This window comes from Nipponia nippon, unplaced genomic scaffold (genome assembly GCF_047370975.1).
Source record: "Nipponia nippon isolate SJK-2023a ecotype South Korea unplaced genomic scaffold, ASM4737097v1 scaffold_4, whole genome shotgun sequence".
Classification (NCBI taxonomy): Eukaryota; Metazoa; Chordata; class Aves; order Pelecaniformes; family Threskiornithidae; genus Nipponia; species Nipponia nippon.
In genome coordinates, this window is record NW_028262358.1 from 62,123,628 (window position 1) to 62,144,331 (window position 20,704).

Here is a 20,704-nt window from a genome sequence, read left to right on the forward strand (position 1 = left end):
AAGAGATCATAAAATAATCTTAGCAAAGCTTTTAAAAACCAAACCCTGGGGACTTCTTGTTTATAAGCAGTATGAATATCAGAGGATGAAAATGAGCTTGCTGCAAAAGTCATGAACATGCACAACAGGTATGTGTCAAACCAGTAATTTACATAGCTCAGCTGACCAGGTCAGCAGACTAAAGATGGACAAAAATGTGCTACCCGTCATTTGTTAGCTTCTCCTTCCACTAAGAAAACCATTTGTGTCTTGGCTGAAAAGGGCATATTTTTATTTTTAGCTCCAATGCCGTAGAATTGTTTGTTTTATCAATATCCTACTGCTTACATGATTACTTCAAGTAGCAATGAAGATTCATTAAGGAATGTTTTCAGATGTAGAAAGTGCACTACAGTCTACTGGGTTTAACACTGATAATATAACTTCATTTTCAACAGATGATTCTGGTGTTAACCACGAGGGACTATCCACAGAGAGTGGAAAGGAGAAAGCATTTGCTTTCACGTAAACACCCAGCTCATATGCTGCAAAATACAAAGCACACTGGAGGTAAGTCATTACTTCAAACCACAGACTCCTTAACAAAAGTTTTCAATCATTTTTCCCTGTTTGCCACAGGAGTATCAGAATTACACAAGATACTTCATTTCGTCACCTTTGAATACATCTACCTCTCTACTGTTCCAGGTATCACAAAATACCCTTGTTGAACGTGAAGATTGCTTGTAGTTTTAAGTTACTTCAGGATGACAAAGATGGGCAAGACGCAGAAACACCTGTGGTGACTGAACACTACTCATCTTTCTTTCACAGCATGATAAATATGTTCTGTGGTATCATCTCACAAATGCTAACATTTGTGACAATATGCATTTGTCCAATGGTGAGTTATGACAAAAACTGATGACAAAGCCTTCAGTCATAAATGCCTACCTGAAACATGGGTGAGCATTCAAAAAGCAGGGAAGAAGATTTTGCTCTTCAACAAACACTGGCTCTCAAATACCTGACAGTGCCTGACTTCATACTGGATTTCAGCTACAAAACTGCTTTGACTCGATTTGGCTATTTTCTCTGAGAATAGAAGAAAAGGCTGAGTTTTTAGAAAACTAACTGTTTGTGAAGGTTTAAAACTTGGCAAGAGACAGGATGTAGACAGCTCAGCAAGGGGTACAGTCTACTGCCACATGCATGACTATTTTTAAAGTAATCTTTTAGAAACCATTTAATATCCAAATCCAAATCTGTGTTCTCTCAGTCTTTTGGAGTTTATTGTGCCCATCTCTACCTCAGCTGTGGTAAGAGAAAGAACATGTGTAAACAGACCTGGACAGCTTGCAGGTACCAGCATATTGCACTCAGGGTGGGCTCCAAACGATATTTGTTTTAATGTAGATATTTTTAAAAATCATGCATAAAAATGATATATTGCAGTGTTACAGAACTGGTAAATGGCATTTTAAACATTATATTTAGGTTAATGATAACAGAATTTGTGGATAACACAAATGTGGACTTCAAGGGAAGATACATAATATTCTAAGGAAATGGTGGTTCCCTAAAGTGTCCTTTGAAAAAAATACTGACCCATTTTCCTTAAGGTTGTTCCTCATTTCCAACCCAAAACAGCAGCTGAGGTGTCTTCATAGTTGGCTTTTGCTTTCAGTGGCATTCAAATTCAAAGGCCAAAGCTGTAAAAATGTCTCCTGCTCTCACAGAGGCTCGTTGAATGCCCCTGATGGACCTCTCACAACCTCGGGGATATTGGGCCGTGCCCATACTACTACGGGGGAGCTGCGGGCAGGATGCTTCAGCTAGCCAGAACTGCACCGGCTAGGGAGTGAGAGGCAAAGCAGCCACACCACTGCTAATCTGCCACCAGGCTGATAAGCTAGCTCTGATTAGAGATAAGGCACAGTGTCACATTAACCCGTTCAAATTGCTTTCATGACAGAGATACTACCTCTTCATCGTGCTGCAGGTCATTGCTGTGGATGTTCCAGTTTGGGTCTACACAAGCTCAGCGCCCCTTCAGGCAGTCCCCTGCAGAGTGGAATGTTTTTTATTTAGTCCATTATTGATTTATGAATATTAATTCAGCAGAATGCTGTGGTGTTTGCGCTTCAGTATGGATGTCACGCTTCACCATGAAAGCTGCAATATAGTACCCAATCTCTGTGAGTAAATGAGGTCTGTACTTGGATGCCGACCTGCCTGACAAAATCTACGATGGGAGCAAAGGATACTTTGCATCCTCTGTGCTTAACCAAGTTTCACGGAAACCAGCTTTGATCTTCAAGGGGTGCAGCTGCTCCTAGATGTAAACACGCCTGGGCCCAACCAAAATACTAGGTTGTAGCACGTGTTACTTCAAAGGGAGAGTGCTACGAATATGGCTATATCGCTCCTGAGCTGACAGAAAACTCTGCCCCGCACTCGGCTGGGCAGCCTGCCGGGGCACGGCGAGGTAATGGCTGATCTCCGCCTTGCTCTCACAGCACATTGCAGGCAGGCTCTGACAGGCCCCGGGCAGTGCACGTACAGCCAGAGCCGCACACAGGGCATGTTTGTAAGGCACGGTCAAATCAAAGCTGAGTTTTTGTTCTCCCACTGAGGCTATACCCAGACCATACTATATTTTTAATGGTAAACCTTGTTTATCTTCCCCTGCAGCTATGTCCCAAAAGGGGGAGGGAGGGCAGTCACACATTCTTTATTGCCTTAGCTTTATAGCAACTAGAGGAATTTTTTTTTTAGTTGTAAAAAAATAAGGTATCATTTTATTTTTAAATGGAGTCCAAGAAAAGCAGCTTTCAACCTCCAGGTGGCAAGTTTCAGAAGCAACCACCCTCTAATGCAAATAGTTCCCTGGCTTGTCTCCTGTATTTGCCTGCCATAATGCAAATCCCTTAGGAGAAAGAAAGGTGTAAACACAGCTGTGAGATGCTCCTGCTGGTGGGGAGTGGCAGGAAGGAAAGCGTTAAATGCCGAGGGTAAACAGCACCGGATTTGTTACCTAGTCAGCAGGGCAGAGAGGATCCCACAGATAAACCCAGCCTCAAAGCTTCTCCCCAGCTCAACTGGTTATTGCTTAGCGGCAGCTCTTACTCATCTGAACCTAGGTGGAGCTCCCTCCCTCCATCCTTCCCTCCCTCCCTGACGTGTGTCTCCTGATTAAAAAGCTTTTCTCAAACATCTGCACACACGCTTGCAGGTACCGGCGCTCGCTTTCCAGGAGCTTTGCAGAAGCACCCTTTGCTTCGCGTTGCTGAGTCTGTGGCAGAGACGGCCAGCCTCGTCCCGCCAGCCTCCCCCTGCCCTGGAAGATGGTGAAGTACGGCCTCGACTACACGCGGTGCAGATGGATCCTACCCCTGCTGCTGGGCATAGGCGTCATCTTTGGTATCATTGCGCTGGCGGGCAGGGGCTGGCTGGAGTCGCAGACCTTGCCCTACATGCACCAAGCATCGTTATGGGAGAGCTGCACGAGGCCTGAGCAGGGTGGGGAATGGACCTGCGAGTCCCTCATGCGTTACGGTAAGCGCCTGCAAGGGTGGCAGGGAGCAGTCTCTGAAGCAGTGGGTCACATCTCCGAGCTTATCTTCCTTCAGCTCTCCTAACCGCATCGCCTAATATCTGGTGTTTATGTATGAAGTTACGGGCAGTAGGGACTGTCACTGAAATATATCAAGGCTTTTGACTAATAGGGTGAAGAAGAAAAATGCCCTTACCCCTGCAGAAAGAAACTCGGTTGCTGTAGATGGTGGTACAAAGTACAAAAAACCACACATGGTAATGTACCAGTGCAGAAAATTACAGCATTTAAGGTTTTCTTCCTCTCTTAGAAGCTCTTCTCACTAATCACTGCTTTCCAAAACTTAACAGCTACTGCTGATCAAATGTCCGAACAGCAAGTTGCATGGGTAAGCCTGGCATTAGTGTGATAAGCCAGTCCTGAGTGCCAGCAAGAAATGGGGAGGAAAAAATGTAAGATGGTAGGAAGATATCCCAAGGGAGTGTCAGGCTGCAGAATGCTGCCCTGAAACTGCTCCGGTAGGTGGGTCCTGTGAAAGAGCCTTCTTGTGATTATGAAAGAAAGCTTTAAAAGATGAAAGGATTTCTTGTTTGTACTGAGTTTTGGTTAAGTATGCTATTAAAAGTGTTGACCCAGGTGCAACCTTCAGCTTGAAAAGGTGTGAACCACTGAGCCTGGGAGAATAGGTCAAAAGAAGGATCAGTCTAGATGTGCCCTGTTTCTTTTTTTTTCTTTTTTTGTCTCTTTGGTTTTTTTTTTTACCTATATATATCTGCTATTGGCCACGGTCTGAAACAAGTTATTGTGAGTGATGGGCTGTTAGCTTGAGCCAGGAGGAAAGTTCAAGCGTTCTTACAGTTTATGCTTATTCAGATTAAAAAGAAGAGCATTTTCTCTAAGGCTCAGAATCTCAGCTGCTTTTGTTGAAAATGAGCATAAAAACACTTTCAGAAGCAGTCTCAGGGATCATTTATTACAGCTTCTTAAAATTGTTCCTGAAAGTTTATCATCGACGGTCAAACTCTACCTTCTACGCATAAAATTCAGCTGTAGCAAGTTAATTGTAGCAGGCCTCTGTGAGGGTAGGGCTCCAGGACAAGACTGGCTCCCTTCAGCATCACGCCCAGTCCTGCCCTCAGAGCTCCTGTGTCAGCTGGGTGGCTGGGCATAGATGAAGCCAGTTTGGTGCCTCTGGTACATGGCGCTGGTGAGCAGGAGAGAGACCGTGATGCTTAGCAAAGGGCTTCTCAGTCCTAAGTTTCCATGAAAAGTGAGCCTTCCTCCTGACCTCCAGGTTAGGCACTGTGTCATGAATGCTAGCTTTAACTGGACAGAAAATATTAAGAAGTTTCACCTTGCTTCTCTTGATAATACCAGAGATGTTTCACCTTGCTTCCAGGTACTACACGGCTGTTTTGCATTTCACTTCCTTCCTTATCCTGCCTCACTCTTAAATGCTTTAATTCTGTATTTGCATGCACAGTTTCCCACTGGACAGCATCTACAGACAAACCAGGGAGGTCATACTCTATATGGGCCATCCTGCAGTGTCTGGGGTTACCATGAACCACATCCACAATAAGTCCAGCACTTCTAACACAGAAATGTTGGACTTAGTACACAAATGCAGAATATTCTCCGGTGCGTACACTGGAGAGTCAGCTGATGCTTCTGAAACCACTAGAAACATTGTTCATGTGCTGCATGACTGCATTATGCTCTCAATGGGCATGCAGCTATCATTTGACATCTTCAAGCTTATTAAATACCCAGAAAACCTAAGCAAATCCTCAGAATCCTCGTGGACAAAATTTCCAGGTGGAAAAGGAAGATATGTCTGGGACAATGGAGTCACTTAGTCAATGGGAGAATGCATAAAGCCTGTATGTAAAGAATGTGTGCATAGGCCAACTGACAGTGGATTACGCTGCCAAGCTTCTGCCTCTGCAAGATTTTACCATTGCAATGTAGATCACGGCCATTGCAGGGGTGGGTTACCCCTGACCCATAAGAGGGCTGTAGATCTGACCATTAAGGATGCAAACTCGTCACTGTCTTGATCCTTTCCAGCCCCTTCCTTCAGACACCTTCTCTCCAGGGGTGGGATGTGTTCAGATCCAATTCTGTCTTCTGGTTTTCCTGTCATTCTGTCCTTGTTCAGTTGGTGTGGGGTTGCGATTTTTCTTCTGGGGATCCTGCCTTTCCCCACACGGGGGGGGATGATGCCTGATGCTGGTCTTGGATTCCACCCAAAAGACCAGGCCATGAGACAGCATCTCACTGGTGAGCATCCAGGTCTTGTGTTGAGCTTGATTCCACCTCCCTCAATGCTGAAACATAGGGTTTTAATAATTCTGGGATTACATTTATCTACACTGCTCCAGAAAGGTCATAGAACAGAAGCATTCAGCATTACATTCTGCAGGATATTTAACTTTGTACTGTGCCAAGCTAAACACAGTGCTGGATAAACAAAGTGTAATTACACACCTTCCTGAGCACAGAGGCAAAAGGCATGATGTAAACAGAAAGGACAGAAGTGTTTTACACCTTTCCTGGGATGAACTCTCTCTTTCCCCCCTCTATTCCACAGTTCCCATCTCCTTTCCTCTGGGCTTTACTCTCAGCTTCCCTGCCTAATCTGCCACAGGCTGGGCAGGTTCTGAAATTTGGTCTTCCTGCAGGGGTGGTTGCACTGACATACGTGATACGCATGCATATCCCAGCAGCTGCCAGCAAATATTCTCAACATGACTTGGACAGTGTAGCTATCTTAATCCACTGCAGACATCTTCATCCTATCATAATTAAATATAACTGTAACATTCTTGCAAGTTGTTCAATATAATGTGCAAATTCAAATCAAATTCTCCACCTGCAATGTTTGTAATTCCCCTTGAATCTCTGGTTCGGCTTAACATATGTATATACAGAGACAGAAGACAAAAAGCCAACATTGTTGAGGTCAGTCAGTTTGGAAGGGAATGTTTGAGGTTGAATGTTTTGAAGGTTGAATGTTTCATTGGTTGCACCAGTGGAGGTTGGGGTCTCTGAATATTGGCTTAAGCTGACAGAATTCAAAACCTCACAAAGAAGACAACATGCCTGTACAATTTTTTTTTTCAAAGCCAGGAGAGTAACTCCACCAGTGCAGTTATCTTCTGTGAAAGCATCTACACACTCTATGTCTTCTGCAAAGTTTATGAACTCTGTGGAAAGTGAGAATATGAAGAGTTTATACACTCTGTTATCTTCTCCAAGAGTTCAGATTTTCTTCTTTAACCATATGACCCTCATCTAGACTTTATCAGAAGTCTCTTGCTTTTCAAACATATTCAACTCAGATAAATAGAGCTTTCTAGGAAAAAACATCTCATGCATTAGGACACTTAGTAGGAACAAATGGAGGATGAGGGACTGAGAGATGCAAACTGTAGCTCTGCAATGTTCTCGCACTTGGAACAAGTGAAGGTCTCAAGCTTATAATATGCTTGAACCTTTACAAAGACAGAGACAAAGACTTTTTGGATAGATAATGAGTACAATGTGGAATGTATCTGTCTGGGACATGGCTGAGCTTGCAAAGAAAATGCAGAGGTTAAATCCCTTCATGAAGCTGGCACAGCACACCTTTGTTTTTCTTGATTTTTGACTATATAACATCTCTTGAACAAGGTGTGTCTCACAGACCTGAGACACTTTTTCAATGTGTAATTTATTCCACTGCAGGCTTTGAAGATGTTTAAACATGTGTGGGTTTGGTTGGGAGAAAATAACTGATTTTATTTTATTAGTCCCAATGTGATGCACAATTAAGATGAAAAACTTATGGCTACAATTGTCCCACCTGGCCCTGCAGCTCTTCCATGTACAGATGCTGCCGTCAAAATAACTGCAAGCTTAAGGCTCTAAATTTAGGTTGAAGTGGTTGGCTCATTTGCATGGTGCAAACAGAGATCTTGGGGAAAAAATCAGGAAAAGACATTTCCACATGGCAATTGGAATCTAGTTCTTCAGTTATTTTCACATCTTAGTATTCAATTACAGCCTTTTCCTAAGATATGTGGAGGGCTTAGTGGCTGTGGAGATTAGTGGAGGGATGAATGATTTTGCCATCTGGAAAGTACACCTTCCTGCATCTTGTCTTCCAGGCAAATAATGGGTAACTATGCTCTAGCTCATTCCAGTTTTATTTTGGTCCATGAATATGAATGCAATACTGCAAAATAGGATTATAATGGGCAAAAATTTACTTCAAATATGGAAGCAGATAAGTATGTCTAGGGGATAAGTGAAAGAAGGGAATGTTGCAAAAGGTAATATTCTCATGAGGAAAGAAATATTCTGCTTTCGTCTTATAAGAACCCCATTGAGGAGTAGATTTTCTTCCCTGTTTTGCCTATATCAGGCTCTTGGGTCTGGAGAATCTTTTGCTATGATGAAGCACCATTTATTATTCTGGAGGAATAACAAAATGGAAATCACTTGCTAAAAATGCCCAGCTAATGATACAACATTGAGGTATGCGGTGTGGTCGGGAGCAGCCTCTGAGCAGCAAAGGACCTCTTTTGGTGCTACACCTACCAGTGGCCTTGCACTGCTGGCCCCACAGCTCTCCCTCTGGAAAACTATCTTCTCCAGCAGACCAGTGACTCATCACACCTGGGGCACAGGACAAAGCAGAACCAAGTTTCTCTGTTGCCAGGCTGCCTACGTAAAACTGTTTTGCCTTCCTCCATGTTCCCATCGTATCTGACAGCCAGCACCTAATCCCAGACGTGGGGAAGCTCTCACTTGCCTCAAGCTGAAGCAAGCGCCCTGAGCAGAGTGACACGGGGATATTTCCAGAGGGATGGGCTCGGAGACAGCCCCTCTCAGCAGGGCCTGGGAGGAGAAGCAGGCTGTCCCGGCAGCTCTTTGTCATCTGAGGGTGTCTGCATGTAGGAACAGAAATGAAGCAAACAAGTAACTGTGCTTTCGAAGCAGGGACCAGCTCAAGTCACAGGGCCTTTATTGCACTTTCCCTGAAGTCAAGGTTCTGCACCTAAAGGCTTTCAGAATTTGGTAAAATTCAAGTAGATTTGGAAAAGTGTCCTTGCAGCTGGGAAACAAAGGCTGGGGAGGTTTCTGACCAGTCCAAGGAAGCCTGTGGAGGAGCCCAGGATGGAGCCCAGCTCTATGCTCTGTGCATTGCCTGGATTACAGGGCAAACCTTGACTCCTTTAACACAGGGTAAACTGAAAACACAAGCTTGTTGCTGTTCCTGCTGCATTGTAGCACAAAACAGTTATATTTATATACAGTGATTGCCTGTAGTTTTAATAGCAGTGCATAGAGAAGCACATAATTTCCTAAGTCATCAGTCTCCTAAAAGTGTAATGTTACCTGGGACTCACCAGTGAGAAATGAGATTACAAGATTAGTTACTTAATAACATAGAATATTCAATCATTATTCAAAACTTAGAATGCTAGAAAATACAGGCTCAATTAAACTTATATAGTAATGAAATTATCAGAACAGTGTATTTAAGGAACTCTGATGCAAGAAAGAAAGAACAAATTTGATTTTTCCCCAGCTTGTAGGAGACATTCTATTGTTACTAAAGAGGTATAAGAGAAGGGAATCAAGCCCAGAGCATTTAGTTAACATTGGAATTTTTATTCCTCATCTGCAATCGCTAACATGCTTTCCCTTGTAATTTTAGGGCTTGTCCTTTTATATGTTTAGTGGCAGATTCATTTAATCAGTCTCTTTTCTAAATAATAGTTATGCTCTTCAGCAATTAACTCTACAGAGAGCAATTGCAGATGGCATCCCACTGTTTATCATCCAACCTTCCTTTAATAATTACAGTTAAATTGGGTGGAAAAAGAGCAATCGTGTGGAGGGTTCTCATCTCCCCATCAGGAGATATGAACTGCAGGTGCTGAGGACTTCATGAAGATCCTCAACACTTTGCGTCGTCAGGACCTTAAGTCCTTGAGAGGATACCGTTCACTCACACACACACAAGAGGCATCTCTGCTGAAAATGTGTGGAAACTTGTGGCTAAACTCTCATTTCTCTTCACCTCATCTCTTCCTCTAGCTTACTGAGGCAATCTGATACAGCAGGGCAGTAATAACCTCTCCATAATCTGAACGATGATAAGAGCTGCAAGATGGATTTTGACTTCCACTGTAGGGTTAAACAGTCAGGTTGCTTAAGCAGGAAAGGAGTTACGCAGGAAAAGAAACAAAACTCTCAAAACACTGCTTTTTTCACATTTCCATGTAACTTCTCTCTGACAGCTTGTATTGTTCTGAGCAACCTTGAACACATTGAGTCAGTGAGTATTGTAATGCCGTATTTCGTCTTTGTCAAGTACCATTACAAAATCTCTCATCGGTCAAAGATTCCCAGGAACTCAAGGTAGTTTGTGGAGTGATGATGGTAGCCTACGTCCCAGAGGTTTCTGCCTTCCTTCTGCTGGTACTAAATAACACTTCAGATCACATACAGTTCTGCTGAAGTACTAATCTGCAACTGAATACATCTAAAATCACCTATTATGTTGAATATGCACACTGTGCCCAAATCAGGCCCCAAATGTAGGAAGTCTCTGTGCTGTTCTTTAACAACCCCATCAGCAATAAGCAGTTAGCAATGAAGGCTTTCACGATGCACTGTAAAAGCTATGTCATTCACAAGAAGAGTAAATAGAGCTTAAGATGTATTTTATGAGCACAAAGTACCATTTCTGCTTATATGTTGGGGTTTTTCTTTTGCAAATGGTAAAATTTTGCTTCTAACAGAAAATTAGATCCAGATTGACAGCTGCTCTCTATCAGAGAGAAACTCCCTAGTGCAAAAGGCAACTTTCAGCAAGGTTTCAGAACAAAGTTTGCTCACAGCATAAAAACTGCGGATCAAGAGTGAGAACAATACTTGGTGCATACGGAAATGAGATGTAAATCCAGTGTTCTTCGGCCTCAAGTGGCCCTGGGAATATAAAACTTAAAAAGAACTTTTAGGAGAGGCTCCACTCTGCTGTTTCAATTAGAAATCCTAGTTCATACCTTGTGGTATCATGGAAATTGATTCTGTTTCATTCACATTAAATATTTTAACCCACCTTTAACTCAGGGGTAGTTAGGGAGCAGGTACCTCTTGCTACTCTGATTAACTGAGCTTATGTATATGTACTGATTAATCAATACCTTACCTGTTTTATTTACCAGACCCTTCCAACCCCCATATACACATCCAAGTGTAAGTAATCCTGCTTTAATTTAAAATAAATAGGAAAGAATAGGAGGAAAAAATGTTATAGCATTAAAGTGTATAAGACTGCGCTTTAATTCCGAGATGTTCTCAATGTATGCAACTGCTTCTGAAGATAATGTGAGATAGGGGGAATTCCCTGACTCTCTCATGAGCAAACCTTTAATTTTGAGGCACTGTGTGCACATTATTTTTAATAGCTAACTTACTCCCTTGGTGCTCCCTTTGATGATGGCTCTACGCCCTCTGCCACTTCTGCCTCCCTAGCACTAAGTAAGCATCAGGGAGCAGCCCTCATTAATACAAGATTTGCAGAAGCCAGCTTCTAAGTCAAGCTTGTACATGCCTGGGCTTATGCTGAGACAAATTAGAGCCACTCCCTCAAGATGTAACTGCTCCTTCCCTCAAATTCAAGTCGGAATAGCTTCTAAGTTGAATTGCCTACCTCAATAAGAGAAGAGGTTTGCAGAAGTACATAAAGCCTTGGATGCAAGCTTTGCCTCTATATGTTTGTGAGTGAAGTCAGTGGTGGGGAATTAATAGGTTTTTGCTTTAAAGGAGTTAAAGTTCACCAAGCCAAACTGAGCTCTCACTTTAGCACTAAGCTATGGTCAAGACACTGCTTTCTGCTAATCTATACTGTGTTTTACTGATAGATGGCCTATGCATAAAGGCTTTTTTCCTTACTGTTGTCATTTAAAATCATTATTATGGGGTAATTGTCCTAAATTCCTAATCCTTCCTCATTTATATGGGACCTGCTACTAATCACGGAGAAACTTTTGTAATGATATTATCTTAGTGTGAACCTAAATAGGTTATTCTCTGCTTCCATGGTTGTCTCTTAAGTAGTGGCAGGCTAAAAGCTGGTTCCTGCTCACATAAAAACAGCTTGCATGTTATGAGATAATACTCTTATTAAATGAGAAACCCATATTAACTGCCAATGAATTCTAAAGAAGTAATACTAGGGGAAAAAGAACGACGTTACCAAAAAGGATGCCGAACAGAAGGACCAAAAATTTTGTATTCTACTCCAAATGGTATAAACACACACAAAAAAACCCAAAGAAAAACATCTGGTATTGACTCCCCATGGGAAAGATATTCAGAGAATGCAGTTGTTTTAAGATGATCCAGAAGCAATGGACATAGAAGCTCAGAGAATAATACACATCCAATCATGCCTTTGATATTTTTTCGTCATTTTATTCTGTTCATAAATTATCCATGACTAACATTTGATTTTCTTCATTTGTATAGCCTTCCTTTGAAATCATTTTCAGTCAATAGCTTTCAATCTGCACATACAGTTTATTCATAAGAAACTGCTTTTAATAGTTTCTGATTTATCTTGGCTCTATGCAAACACACACACTGGTATTTCAATGCCAGCTTATGTGATCAGCAAACACTTGCAGAGATTTAAATGTTCACTAGTTTTCAAAAAGAGCACAGAAATTTCCTGTGGTTGGCATGTTACAGAGTCACGATTTCCAGAAGACAGGATTTTGCACTGTCCAGTGTTGCACAGATAACACAGGGAATCCAGAGTCCTGGATGACAGTGGCTTGCATATATACCAACAGCTTGTAAGCCTTCAGCTGATAATTTGAGATGTGGGTTAATGAGCTTGATGGGCCATCTTAAGATTCAAGCTAAGGAGAACACATGTTCTGCTGCAGACATGCTCACTTTCACATGGAAACTTTCTTGAGGAAAACAAACCAAAATGAAATGGATAAAAGCAATTCCTTTTCAAAGTGAGGCATGTGCTCTGCAGAGTTCACCACACCCTGATGAAGAACGTCAGGTTGAGAAACCCAAGTGAGTTCAGCTTTGTTTCCAAAATAATGCTCTTTCCCTTTAATCAGAGAGACGTAAAACAGGTTGAGCTCTGCAAACTCAGCCTAGAAACATTCTCATTATGTACAACACAGAGATGAATCACCACCACGGCAGATTTTAGTTCTTGTAAGAATTGCTTTGCAAGACTGGAGCTAGAACTGCAGGGTTTGTGTTTCTTTCCCTTGGTGGTATGAAGGATAATAGAGCAAAATATTAGTCGTCTCTTGCATTTTCTCCTTCCCCCTCCCCCCCCCCCCTCCTTTTGGATTAAAACTATCCTTCCTACAATTGCTGCACAATTCGCTGCAGTGGCTGATGTGTTAAAACAATCAGTCAGCAAGAACCTGTAGATAATTGTTGGTGTCTGCGAGCTGGCAATAAACATTTGTTTTTCTTTCCAGTACTAGTTGTGTATTTAGCTTCAAGCCAGGAGGGAAATTTGGAGAAGAATGTTCTTATTGATTAGACCAACTCTCCGAACTCTCTCGGGTTGCTTTCAGAAAATGAGTCTCTCCAAAGGGACAGACTCAGTAGTTCCTATGGTTTGGAGGTACCAGATCAATCAAAACATGAGAATGTCATTGTGAATGTTTTCCCGTGTTTTGAACCACATACACCAGAAACAAAGAAATTTGTATTTGTCATGGGGGAAGTAAACTTCACATCCTATTTTCAAGGCAGGACAGCTATTGTTTGAAGGCACTGTTTGGAGCATGAAACACGGCAGGCTAAGGAAAGACTAGATCTGGTGGTTCAAAGCTTTGGCTCAACTTACTGCTGAGCAAGGAAGTTTATTTCCTTATGTGTGAAGCACAGACAGTGTTTACACTTTTGCAAACTGGAAAACGCATGAAGGAGTAAAATCAGGAAGGCAGGACACTGGAGACAGTCTTAGTCCTGGATCTCTAATCAAGTCCATCAGCTTCCCTATGGCTGCAGTCAGCAATAGGATATTCGGAATGTGTTTAGATGGTGCAAGTCATGCTGCCTCTAAACTGAGTTAGCTTTAATAGCAGAGTAATAAAGCTGCATTATTATTGTATACTGTCTCAGCTAATTGTCTTGCTCATAAGCTATGGTGAGCTCTGTACTGGTATGGGTAGGCTCATTCTGGTCTCCAAATTAGCTCAGGGGTCTTCTCACACAGCAATTTTAGAAGGCAGGCACTTATTTTCATTTTCCAGTGGTCACATATTACTGCATTCACTGTGGGTAGTCTGGACTCTCACAAATCATTGCTGATTGACGTACAGAAGACTGTAAATAGAAGCACTGTCTTGCTCTGCTTGAGATGATAGGCATGAAAATGTGGGTTCCTTTTCCCTGTTTGGGGTAGCAAGGTCTTGTTTTAAGACAGAATTGCTCAGAAAATTACCACCTGGAAGGAGTTTTCAAGAGTGGACGGTGTGTAGCTTCCTACAAACCCTTTCATAGTGTTCATTGGCATTCTTTCAGCTGATAGAGGAGTTGAAAAAGGGAGAAATAGGACCAGCACGCAAGTGTTACAGGATCCTGCTGGTATTCAAGGACACTCTTGCATAAACACGCATTTCTTTTCTAACGAGCACATTTTAACTCTTAAACAGCCAAAACATCACTGCCATTTTTGGGGGCTGAGAAAACAGATTTCACAAATTGCTGAATATTTTCACAGACTCAGCCTGATGTCTTGTAACCCGCTGCTCCCTCTGTTTCTATTTGTGATTTGATGACAGGTGGACTAGATCCTTTCAGCTTCAACTGCCCTCACTGTAGAGTCAGGCGTACCTTGAGTTGGTGTTGCACCTGTGGTGATTCTTTGGCTGGGAGTTCACATTTTTTAAGAAAAAGCTTTGCAGTTAGAACAATTTATTTATGCTTTTGCTTTATGTTACAGCAAAAAAACCCCCACAACACTGGAAGATAAGAAAATATTTGGGACCAGATTAGCCACTCACTTGTCAGTGTTTTCTGATCAATTTTTCTTCTAATTCTGGCATTTTTAAGGAATTGTAAGTGTTAGTTCTATTGGTAAAGACACTGAGCTACTCTAGTGCTCCTGGCTGGCCCAAGGAAAAATAAACATCTCAGATATAGAAAAAATTGCAATTAATTCTACACAAAGCTTTTGCTACCTTTTACCCTAGAAAGGTAAGGTGTTTGCACACTGTGGTCTTAGACTACTGATAACTGCTACTTTTTGTAAAGGACAGATGAAGTCAGGGTACCATTCCTCAAAAAAACCCCATGGTGACTCTTCCATGCAATCCTATTGCCTTACTTGGAGCTGCGTATTGGTTTCCTCCCAACGTTGAGTTAACTCTTTTTCTCTTTTGTAGAAGTGAGAGTCATAAAACTGGCTGTTAGGTGATTAAGCAATGCCTCCCAAAGATGTGAGCATCCTGCAACAAGCATGTCTCTTCTTGCTGTAGAGCGAATGCCCGGCGGGCTGGGCGTGCACCCAATCTGCTTTCATACAGTCACAGCATTTGAAACACTACTTCAGGAAAAACACCTGGGCGAGCCCAGCGGAGGAGGGAGACGCTGGCACGGGCAAGGTGCCACTGCACACGGCTGTGGCCACCAGACACAGCCCCCTGCGCCCCCAGCCCAGGTGATGCTCCCACCCTGGGGGACGGTGCTCTGCCATCGGCTGCTCTTGGGAAGCAAGGCTGAGCTCTGGCAGCCCATCTGCTGCCCACAGCAATGGCGGTGGCAGTGGGTGAGACGAAACCCCCAGGTCTGATGGTGCCTCAACACTTCCTGGGCACGCAGCTGCCCTCTGAGTCTGCTCTGGGAAAGGACACCCCTTTGCCCAGGAGTTTTGCACCTAATCACAACCAGTTGTGCACCTAACAAAAACATCACCTCTAGATGTCCTTGTCATTTCACCCTTCTGCCAGAAGTTATAACTCTTGTATCCAAGAGCAGTGAGGTCACTGCTGCTGAGCAACTTCTCTTATGGCCATGAGCCCCTCTTTTTGCTGTTTTAGAGGGGTGGCAGAGAGGCTGGGAGCAGGAGCATCCTTAACAGGGTAAATTGAGCTGTGGCAATACGAGAAATTCCTCTTCCTGGCTCTTTCCTTTGATACTCTGCTTGAGGTGCTGCCCTCCCACCTGTGCTTCCACATTGCATGCTCTACCTCTGAGCCTCCTGTAAACTCCCCAGGAGAAGGGTTTGGGCTAAAATACCGGGCTAGAAACTGAGATGTAGGCACATTTTTGCTGTCCTTTTCAGTCTTCTCAGGCAGCTGCCTGTTTACAGGAAAAATAATACAGTTGAGAAGCCCTATAAAAAGACAGAAACTTCTTGGCTTAAGGAAGAAAAAGGACACAACATAAAACTGAAAATATAGTGCAACAGGTAGAATGGAGCAGGGATCATAAAGCAGGGGGGGGATGGTGAAAAGCAAACAAAAAGGCAAATTGGTTTTGATGGGCTGATGGGAAGGAAAGTAGAGCTGGAAAATCCGGATCCACATTTCTAGTCTAATAGCAGAGGTGGTGTGGGGCCTGGGGGAAGAGAGGTTGAGCACTAAGGTGTCACCTACCAGGGCCAGGATGGTGGCTTTCATGCCTACCCGACACTGGCCAGGGGGAAGGTAGGACACTTCACCTTTTATTACTTGCATGCTGGAAGCAAACAAATTGGCAGGTTACTGTGTATCAAAAATGTTAACTTACTCAGTTCCAGGGGGAACTTTTACTGAACAGTGTGCACTGCATTGAGTTGTAATTATTGTCAGGGTTGTTTGGGCTGTGATAATTTTTCGGCATTGCTGCTGTATATATTTGGTTAGAAGCTGACACCTTACAAATGCATAGTGTAGGCAAGGGGGTGAAGTCTGTAGATGCCCAGCAGACTTTAACTGCCTACTCCATCTACATACACAATTTAAAAAGTGTCAAAGTGGGCTTTTTACATTCAGAAGAGGAGACACTTTGATCTCTTCGAGCAGTAGTTGCCTCTCAAGACTTAAAATATTGAATAAATAATATTTTTTCCAGTTGTTATGCCAATACAATATGCTTTGCTCTGACATGTTGTAACATAAAGTTATATAATTTGAAAATTAAAGTATTAATATCCTGAAAAAGCTTTTCAAAATAAAATGGAAAGCTTTTCAAAATAAAATGATTTTGACTTTGGATCAAAAGCAGAGGTCAAATTTCTCTGCAAAACAGATTCCAAGTCTTTAGCTCCATTCAGGACATGGAGCTAAACAAAGGCTGAAAAAGCAGAAACCACTGAATTTTGGCATTTATAGTTTATTGCCATACCTTTAAATTTGCATGCCAGAGTGGTAGTGCTTGTATAAACACTTTTTTTTTAAAGGAAGAATTTAATTAGTTTCAGGGACAGTCTAATTCTCCTTCTCCATGCAAAATGCTGCTGGTTTTATGGCATCTGCTGAGGTAAGGACATTTGTTATTGAAGAAGAGTGTCCATTCTTACATCTTTACAGTCATTTTTGTCTCAATTCTTAATTGTTAAGTCTAAAGAGGGAGCTTGCACGCAAGCGCCATTGCATTCTGCATGAGAGGTCAAAGCTGGTGTTTTTATGCATTCTGCACTTAGTGAATGATTTGTTGTGGAACTAAAATGTTCACCTACGAGAGGAGAGAAAGCGCCTGTGATTTCCTTCTTGGGAGCTGACCTTCTTTTCACATGTGTTTAAAATTAGCCTTTCATTATAAACCCGAGAAAAACACTGCAAGGGATATTTTTGTTCCTTTCTAATGTATCTTCCTTCTGATTTCAGCCTGGGGAAGAGCCGCTGCTGCCACATACCTGGTCGGCTTTATACTTCTAGTCATCTGTTTTGCTCTGGCCATCATAGCATTTGCCATTGACACACTTCGGTTCAACTTCATACGCGGGATTGGAGGCTTGCTTTTTGTTGCTGGTAAGGCAGTGTATGACGTCAAGTTTAGCTTGTGCAGGTATATCCATACTAGAACTGGTATTTCCCTCAGCTGATTCTATACTCAAGTCTTTGCCTGCGTGCACTTGAGTTCTCTATGAAAAATAATATAAAGTCTGTCATGGCAGTGGATTGATTTTCAAGTTCTCCAAAACATGGGTAGGTTTAGCTACTGGTATTCTGGAGGCAGGCAACGTGATGAGTGTTAGCTTAAACATTTTGTGTTTTCTCCTGTTTCTTCAGCTGTGTTCTCCATCATGGGCCTGGTCATTTATCCAGTAAAGTTCTCGACTGAAATTGAAATGACGGGAATCAATATGTTCAGCTGGGCCTATGGCTTTGGCTGGACCACCGCCATTATGGAAATATGCTTAGGATTCTTCTTCTGCTGCCTTCCTAACTATGAAGATCAGATCTTGGGTAATGTGAAGCCCACATATTTTTACTCTTCCCCATAAGCACCAGGAAAAATGCGTTCATATTCCAGAGATATCTGACAGACCAGCTACATTTTCCAGAATATCGTCATTGGATGTTAGTAGAAAAGACTGGAAACTTTTCAAACGTGTAGAAAAACAGTACTGGCATTCTGCAATAAAGTTATCATCTACTCTATTTCGGACCTTCATATCTGATGGGGGTTGGTTAGATAAAGTCTAAATATTAAAAAACCTTGTGTTTCCTCATTCATTCCCATGAAAGGGGTGTATGTGGATTCCATTGCATCTGAAATGCCTTCATATTTCTAATTAAATTCAGAAAAGCTTTTTAAACTTCCAATAAACAAAGCAACGTATATTATCTTCCTGAAGGAAAGCAGCTCACAAAAATCCCATTTTGTATGTATCATCTTTAACCTGAAGATTTTGCACATCTTTCAAGAACCCAAACACCTTTATCCACTGACTGCAAAAGTAGTAAATTAGTCAGCCAGCACTTCATAACTTTGCTTCCATTTTCCATTCATTCACTTAAGCCACAGGGACAGGGTAAGAAAAGGATGAGAGAAAGCCTCCTACCAAAGCCAGCATCTTGACTTTTACTTATCCATGTGGAATGTAAGTATTTATTTCTAAATATTTGTAAGAGTAAGCAAGGACCATCAGTAAACCCTTAAAAATCCTGGCATGCCATTGCTGAGGCCAGCACAGAGCAGGCAGAAGCAGGGGGGATTTCAAGTCAGCCCTGCAACCTACAGACCTGGTTTGAAGAGGCTCCTGGTGTGGCTTTCTTCATGGGCATCTGCCTCTTTTATCCACTGTATCAAAATCTATGGCTTTTGAAAGCTCTGTTATGCTGGTCCAGCTCTTTTATCCAGCATAGAAGGGTCAGGAAGGACTTAGGCGGAGGTATGATTCCCCTACACATCAGGAGTTGAGCTGGAGCAGTGTAAGTGTAGGTATCAAACCTTGTTAAAAGGCCCCTTTTTCATTGGTTTGCTGTTCATAAGTATTTTAAAAGTGGAAAGTGTATACTGTTGTACGTAACTGTAAAATGGATAAATACCCCTTGCCATCTCATACTAAGGCTCTCATAGAGAAAAATCACATCATAAAACACATTTCAGTATCTTATACTCCACAGTGCTGCAAGCCTCGATATATTGCAAGCAATGAAGTACACTCAAGACTCTGCTGGTTTCTGCCTTATTAATCCTAACTTTATAATGTTCCAATTCTTCTCTTAAGTGAAAAAATGGATAATTTTGCTATGTGGAAAAAGAAGTCACATCGAAATCCTTAGCTACAGAGGATTATTAGCTTATAACACATCTGCAATTTTGTAACTATGTGTACTTTATGAAAAGTGCCCTGCCAAATGTTCTTTATTGCAAAGAATGAGAGGTAGAAAGATCTTTTAGTAAAACCGCTGGGTAGCTAAAATTAATAAAGGCACAGGACCTTTAAACTCTTTTTTTGAAGCAGTTAACTCCATTCACTTTTATGAAGTGTCGTCTAACTTTGATCAATAAACATCAGAGATGTATCAGACCAATGGGGAGAGTACATGCAACAGGGAATAGACAAGAACTTGCAAATACATTAAGAAGATGTTTCCTAGTTGGAAGGAAATAAAATGAAATAGAGTTGAGAAAGCAGTTTGTATAAAATGACTCGCCATTCTTTGTGTAATATTATCTGTTAAGGGAAAAAAATATCATAAATCTTTTCATTATGTTTATTATACCTAATAAATGATGGTATCTATGTATTGTTTCAAAAATGAGTCTTAGCATTTGTTCTCTACTAACAGCGGGGAAGTGTGCAACCCCCCAAAGCCTCCTCTCTTCAGGCACCACCTTGGAGCACCTGGGTACGTTGGCTGGATTTTGAGAGGGGAGAATAACTTACAAATCTAGCACCACAACAGCTTGTATTCTTCTTCAGTCCTATTCTGGCTGTCTCCTGAGGCCTTGGTCACAAGCACATGAGAATAGCGGACTTGCTCTGTTTGCTTATGGGCTCTGTGGTGTCAAGTAACTATACGCACGATTCTGTGCTATAGTGTGGTACAGCTCGTTTTGGCACGGAGGATAACGCACTCGTGTTCACCGAATAGGAAGCCAGTGCGGTCCTGCTCGATGTTTTTGCTCCAATGGATGTGGCAATGCCCTGAGGAAGCTAAAGGGAACTTGAGCAACCACTGATAGTATTTACAGTTTCATTAACATTAGCTGGACACTCACCCAACAGCTGGAGGTAGGGAAAGGTGCACAAAACAAGGTTTAGGAATGTGACTCCAACCTTGATGAGAGAGCAGAGCATAATTAAAAAGCAAAGAAAATCTCTAGCAATCATCCCCCTTCCTCCCTGCTCTCCCTTGCTGCTCTCAGCAGTTTCACCACCTCCTCTCTCTTCTTCTCATCCTCTTCCTCCTCCTCCTCTCTAAGGGTGACAGAATGGTGTCAGGGCTGGTGGCTGTGGCTCTGCGGGACGCAGCCCCAGTCCCCAGTCCCCACTGCCACATTCCCCTTCCCAGTGGAGAGGAGGAGTGAAGCACCTTTGCCAACCCCAGCACAGCAGCAGGCACCCTAGCCTGGCTCCCTGCCCCAGGCCCCCATAGGGAAAGGCTTTCTCTAAAAAACCAGAGAGGGTTAGGTGGGTATCCAACAAGCAGAATCATCACAGGGGCTACAGCTCAAGTGCCTGCC

At 42.4% G+C, this 20,704-nt stretch overlaps 1 protein-coding gene across 1 annotated transcript; it reads left to right on the forward strand.

Annotated features, from left to right (window-relative positions):
- The first annotated feature begins 3,084 nt into the window (after positions 1–3,084).
- Positions 3,085–19,721, forward strand: LOC104008812 (p53 apoptosis effector related to PMP-22). Its single transcript, XM_009460718.2, has 4 exons — positions 3,085–3,122; positions 3,215–3,537; positions 17,392–17,535; positions 17,797–19,721. The coding sequence occupies exons 2-4, from the start codon at positions 3,327–3,329 to the stop codon at positions 18,009–18,011; spliced, it is 570 nt and encodes a 189-aa protein (XP_009458993.1). The 5' UTR covers positions 3,085–3,122; positions 3,215–3,326; the 3' UTR covers positions 18,012–19,721.
- Positions 19,722–20,704: the final 983 nt, after the last annotated feature.